The sequence below is a fragment of the Elephas maximus genome, chromosome 19, assembly GCF_024166365.1.
Source record: "Elephas maximus indicus isolate mEleMax1 chromosome 19, mEleMax1 primary haplotype, whole genome shotgun sequence".
Taxonomy (NCBI): domain Eukaryota; kingdom Metazoa; phylum Chordata; class Mammalia; order Proboscidea; family Elephantidae; genus Elephas; species Elephas maximus.
Genome location: NC_064837.1, coordinates 10,231,501 through 10,237,500, shown reverse-complemented (window position 1 = coordinate 10,237,500; position 6,000 = coordinate 10,231,501). Strand labels below are relative to the sequence as shown.

Here is a 6,000-nt window from a genome sequence, read left to right as displayed (position 1 = left end):
CCCTTAAGAGTCTTATGAAAACTATGAACCTACCATACCTACATACATACACACAATAACTTAGATTTCAAAGTAGAGTTTCCAGATAAATACAGGATGCCCAGTTAAATCTGAATTTCAGATAAACATGAATAATATTCCAGTATATCACAAATACACTAAGACATTTTTTGTTGTTTAACTGAAATTCGAATTTATTTGTTACATCTGGCAACCTATTTCATAGGGTACTTTGATGAGTAATAAGGACCATGACCCTTTCCTCAGGGAAACGCATGCATACGTGTGAACATGTGTGCACACACACGCACACACAGGCACTCATGAAACTTTGCACACATTTCTGGGATCCCTGTTGCGATGGCGTCTTACTCACCGGGAGTCTTGGTCTCATTGGGAATCAGACACCGTACGAAGTGTGGGTGTGTGCTCCTCAGGTTGGTCATCAGCTTGTTTAAATTTTCCTGGGAAACAAATCAAAACAGGCACGTTTAACTCAGCAAACGCATCTCACCAGGCGGGCAGAAAACCAGTCGAAGGTGGAAGCTGTCAAACACGAACCCTGAACACCGCGGACACGGTCTGGAAAGAGGAGCCCTTCTTCTTCCCGCCCTTCTTGCTTCCCCCGCAGTCACCTGGAGACAGACACAGAGGCGCGTCAGAAGCCGCCCACCCACAGCACACGCCAGGGAGCTCTCGAACCATCTTTCCCAAGCCCTGAGACAGGAGCTTTGGTTTTCTTTTGAGATTTGTTATTGTTTTTGCATGCCTACAAACTACCCAAGGAACCCTGGCAGTGCAGTGGTTGAGAGCTACAACTGCTAATCAAAAAGTCAGTGGTTCGAATCCACCAGTTGCTCCTTGGAAACCCTATGAGGCAGTTCTACTCTGTCCTATAGGGTCACTACGAGTTGGAATTGATCGATGGCAACGGGTTTGGGTTTTTTTGTAGTTGTTGTTAAATTTCCCAAGTTTGGGAGCATTCAACCTTATTACTGTGAGGATGGAGGGAGGTGGATGTGGGTGCAGAGGACTGGGAGTATAACTTAGACACAGTCCCTGTGTGATGCAAACGGTTAACACGCTTGGCTGCAAACTGAAAGACTGGCAGTTGGAGTCTGCCCAGAGGCACCTCTGAAGAAAGGCCTGGCTATCTACCTCTGAGAAATCAGCCATTGAAAACCCTATGGAGCACAGAGAACTGTGCTTTGACCCACATGGGGTCGCCGTGAGTCGGGCTGACTCACCAGGAACTGATTAGAACTTAGATTCTCTGTATGAAAACAGTCCTTTCCTTTAGAAATCGGATATGAGCTCGCAGTGAGAACTTGGCAAGATTGTGATGTTCATATTTAAGACTGTAGTTTCTTTCATGAATTTACCGCCTTTTGTTCTTGAGTCCCTGTTTATTGCTTAATGAAGGAGTATCTGAAAGTAACAAAACTGCATTGTATCAGGACTATTCGTTCTGTAAGTCATTTTGTTTTTCCTTTTCTAAAAGAAACTATTCAACTTGACATTGTTATTTGGAGCCAATGACGTTTGGTCGACTTTTTTTTCTGAATGGCTTAATTCCAGACTTAGCCTCCGATACTTAATCAAGATTCAGTCTTGGAGGAATGTCACGTCTCACGTTCCTCAAACACCTCTCATTCCACGCTCCTTGTCCCCAAGGTCTGGTAGGGATGCATGTGGTGGAGGTGGGGAGGAGAGGGGAGACAGGGAAACCACTTCCCCCATCCCACATACACACTGGGTTTTAGACTGGGAGTGTCGGCTTATCACTAAGTGGGGTTACATATCACAGAGACATCCTGCCTGGAATCAAAGAAGATGATGCCCGTCACTCAAGGCTAAACTTGTGTCCATTTATTAATTCTACTCCCAAGAGTGCACTAGAAATTAATTTTTATAAATAATCTTAATTATCTAATGAGTGGCCAGGTTAGTTGCCATCAAGTTGACTCTGACTCATGATAACACCATGTGTGTCAGAGTAGAACTGTGTTCCAAAGGGTTTTTTAAAATATATACATTTTATTATATTTTTGGTGAAAGTGTACCCATCAAAACAGGTTCCTGTTCAACAATTTCTACCTATATTGTTCAGTGACATTGGTTATATTCTAGCTTTTTTTTTTTTTTAAATTATTGCATAGGGTTTATGTGTTTTTTTGTTTTTCAAAAGTAGAATAACTACAACAACACTGATCTACCATGGCTGACACGGTCGGTGCCCAGTCCCTATTTCCTAGGATCTCAGTATCTTTTTTTTTTTTTTTTAATTTTGTTGTTGTTGCTGACAATTTATGTAGCAAAACATACACCAATTCAACCGTTTCTACATGTACAAGTCAGTGACAATGGTTACATCCTTAGAGTTGTGAAACCATTCTCACCCTCCTCTTCTGAGTTGTTTCTCCTCCATTAACTCACTGCCCCCTAAGGTTTCTTACTAATCTTTTGAGTTGCTGCTGTCACTCTGATCCCATATCGATAGTTCTTAAGACAGCATAATGCTCAAGGCAGACATTTTCTACTAGTTAAGGTAGACTGGTTTTAAGAAGACTTCACGGGATATTTTTGGTGTAAGATTTAAAGATTAACTCAGGGCAACAGTTTTAGGGGTTCATCCAGCCCTCATGGCTCCAGAAAGTCTGGAGGCCATGAGAATTTGAAATTCTGTTCTCTGTTTCCCCCCTTTTGATCAGAATTCTTGTATAGAATCTTTGATCAAAATGTTCAGTAATGGTAGCCAGGTGCCATCCAGTTCTTCTGGTTTCATAGCAAAGGAGGCAGTTGTTCAGGGAGTCAATTAGCCACACGTTCCACATCCTTCTATTCCTGATTGTCCTTCTTCCTTTGTTGCTCTAGGTGAATAGAGACCAATTGTCATGTCTTGGACGGCTGCTTATAAGCTTTTAAGACCCCAGGTGCTACACCATGAGCTAGGAGGTAGAACAGAACCACTAGACACATTGTTAAGCCAATTAACTGGGCTGTCCCATGAAACCATGACACTAAACCTCCAAATCAAGAAACCAAATCTCATGAAGTTTTTGGTTGTACGTAAGTACCCTCCTTAACAGCTACTCTTTTTTTGATTATTATTGATGTTTTAAATATATCTATCACACAACTTTTACCAATTCAACTTTTTACAAGTGTGCAACTTACTGACGGCAATGACAATAATTGGCTGTACAGCCTACCCTTTCCCTTCCTTCCTGCCCCTGGTAACTGCTAATAAATTTTGGTCTCTACACATTTGCCTTTTCTTGTCTTTTTATATGAATAAGATCATACAGTATTTCTCCTTTTGTGATTGACTTATTTCAGTCAGCATAATGTCCACAGGGTTTTCAATATCTGATTTTTTGGAACTAGAACTCCAGGTCTTTCTTTAAGGTGCCTCTCAGTAGGCTCAAATGTTTGACTGTTGGTTAGCAGCCAAGCATGTTAACAGTTTGTACCACCTGGGGACTGTATTTAATAAACAGCCTGATTATATTGCATAAGTTTCAAGTTAAAAGCATTAATTTATTAAATGTATGCATTTAAAATGGCCCATAATTTATAAAGGAGCCCTTGGGTGGCACAAACCATTAAACGATCAACTACCAGCCAAAATGTTGGTGGCTCGAACCCACCCAGGGGCACCTTGGAAGACAGGCCTGGATATCTGCTTCTGACAGGTCACAGCCTTGAAAACCCTGTGGAGCAGTTCTACTCTGTACACATGAGTTGGAATTGACTCAATGGCAACTAGCAACAACAGCAACAATAAATTTTAAAACTGTATCTTGACAATTTTTAAAAAAAAATACATACATACTGGAAACCTTAAAAATTGGTAGTGGCTGGTATTGCCACTCTGGAAAGTCTGGAAGTTTCTCAAAAAGTTAAGGATAAAGTTACCATAAAACCAAAACCAAACCAAACCCAGTGCCGTCGAGTCGATTTCGACTCATAGTGACCCTATAAATGACCCAGTAATTCTACCCCTAGGTCTATACCCAAGAGAAATGAAAACATATGTCTACATAAAAACTTGTACACAAATGTTCATAACAACATTATTCACAATAGCCAAAAGCTGGAAACAATCCAAAGGTCCATCAACTGACAAATGGGTAAACAAATGTGGTCTATTGACACAACGGAATATCATTCAGCCGTAAAAAGGAATGAAATACTGATATACGCTACGTCCTGGATGAACCTTGAAAACATCATAAATGAAAGAAACCAGCTACAAAAGGCAACATATTGCAAGATTCAATTTATATGATATGTCCAAAATAGGCAAATCCAAAGACACAGAAAGCAGATTCATGGTTGCCAGAGGCTGGTGAGAGTGGCGAATGGGGAGTTACTGTCAAGGGGTATGGGATTTCTTCATGGGGTCATGAAAAGGTACTGCAATTAGATGGTGGTGACGGTTGCACAACCATGTAAATATACTAAAAACCACTGACTTATATGCTTAAAAATGGTAAATTTTATGGTATGTGAATTATATCACCAAAAATAAAAAAAGTGATACCGGCTGTCTCTTCCAGAGTTAGAACTTCTACAGAACTTGATTTTGTAAGGAAGAGGGAGAATAAGAAGAGGAGGAAGAAAAAGATCAGAGACAGATAAATCAAACTCAACCTGAAGCTCATGTTTGACTGATTGTACATGAGCAGCTCTGAGTTATGAGTTATTACACAGAACTTCCCACAGTAAAAAAAAAAAAAAGAAAGAGAGAGAGAGAGAAGAAAGAAAAGATGAAAGAACTTCACCTGCTTCTGCACCAGCGTAGTTGGAAAAAAGAAAGGCCAGCAGCTTCAGTGAAGACTTCTGGTAGAGCCCAACCACAGTCTCGTTCAGGGGGTCCTTGTTCTTGTCAAGCCAGCCGACAATGTTGTAGTCCACGGTGCCAGCATAGTGCACCAGCGAGAAGTGGGCCTCAGCCTTGCCTTTGGTGGGCTTGGGCTTCTGGAAGTTGGCCGACTTGCCCAAATGCTGGTCATACAGCTTGTTCTTAAAGGAAGTGTCTGTGGCCTTGGGGAACATGCACTCCTCTTCCAGGATGGAGAAGATGCCCATGGGCTGGAAGGAGGCAAATGGAGACTATGTATCAGCACTTCCTACCAATGTTCAGTGGCAGTGGTGGTTCAGTGGTCGTATTCTCGCCTTCCATGAAGGAGGCCTGGGTTTGCTTCCTGGCCAATGAACCTCAAGCACAGCTGCCACCCATCTGTCAGTGGAGGCTTGAGTGTTGCTATGATGCTGAACAGGTTTCAGCAGAGCTTCCAGACTAAGAAGGACTAGGAAGAAAGGTCTGGAGATCTCCCCCAAATCAATGAAAACCCTATGCATCACAATGATCTGATCCACAACTGATCATGGGGATGATATAGGACCAGACAACATTTCGTTCCATTGTGCTTGCGGTCACCATGAGTTGGGGGCTGTCTTGATGGTGGTTAACAACAGCAACAACAAGAAGCAATGATTCCATAGCCTGGAGAAACAGAAGACAACTTCTTTGGTGCTGTCACTCTGGTGTTTAGAATGCTGGAAGAAGATCTCCATGAGAGCAAGGCTGCTTAGTCTGTTTGGTACAAGAACGTATCTCAACAATCCAGAATAGTACTAAATCTATATTTTGTGTTTAATTAATATTTGTTGAACAAAAGGTCATGGGATGAAACTATGTCTATGTAAATATAGCTCGCTTTTAGCAGTTGATGTTTAAAATGCTGTGTAACAGATACATGAGGAAATGTTCATGATCCTTAGTTGTTAGAGAAATGCAAACCAAAACTACAGTGAGAAGACAGGGCCAAGATGATAGAGTAGTCAGATGCTTCCTGTGGTCCCTCTTACAAAAAAAACCTGAAAAAAACAAGTGAATTTATTATGTATGACTATCTGGGATCCCTGAACATCGAAGACAAAGCTGGGGAATCAAACTGAGTGGCAGGGGGAGGGAGAGATGGTTCAGAAGCA

The 6,000-nt window shown here is 41.6% G+C and overlaps 1 protein-coding gene across 1 annotated transcript in view; it reads right to left on the bottom strand.

Annotated features, from left to right (window-relative positions):
* The window catches only part of LOC126062594 (myosin-13), a 77,648-nt gene that overhangs the window by 30,973 nt on the left and 40,675 nt on the right, over positions 1–6,000 (bottom strand). The window contains exons 14-16 of the mRNA XM_049860292.1: positions 4,788–5,097; positions 562–635; positions 377–464 (exon numbers count right to left, since the gene is read on the bottom strand). Of these exons, the coding sequence (XP_049716249.1) occupies positions 377–464; positions 562–635; positions 4,788–5,097 (472 nt within the window). The remainder of the gene's footprint in view (positions 1–376; positions 465–561; positions 636–4,787; positions 5,098–6,000) is intronic.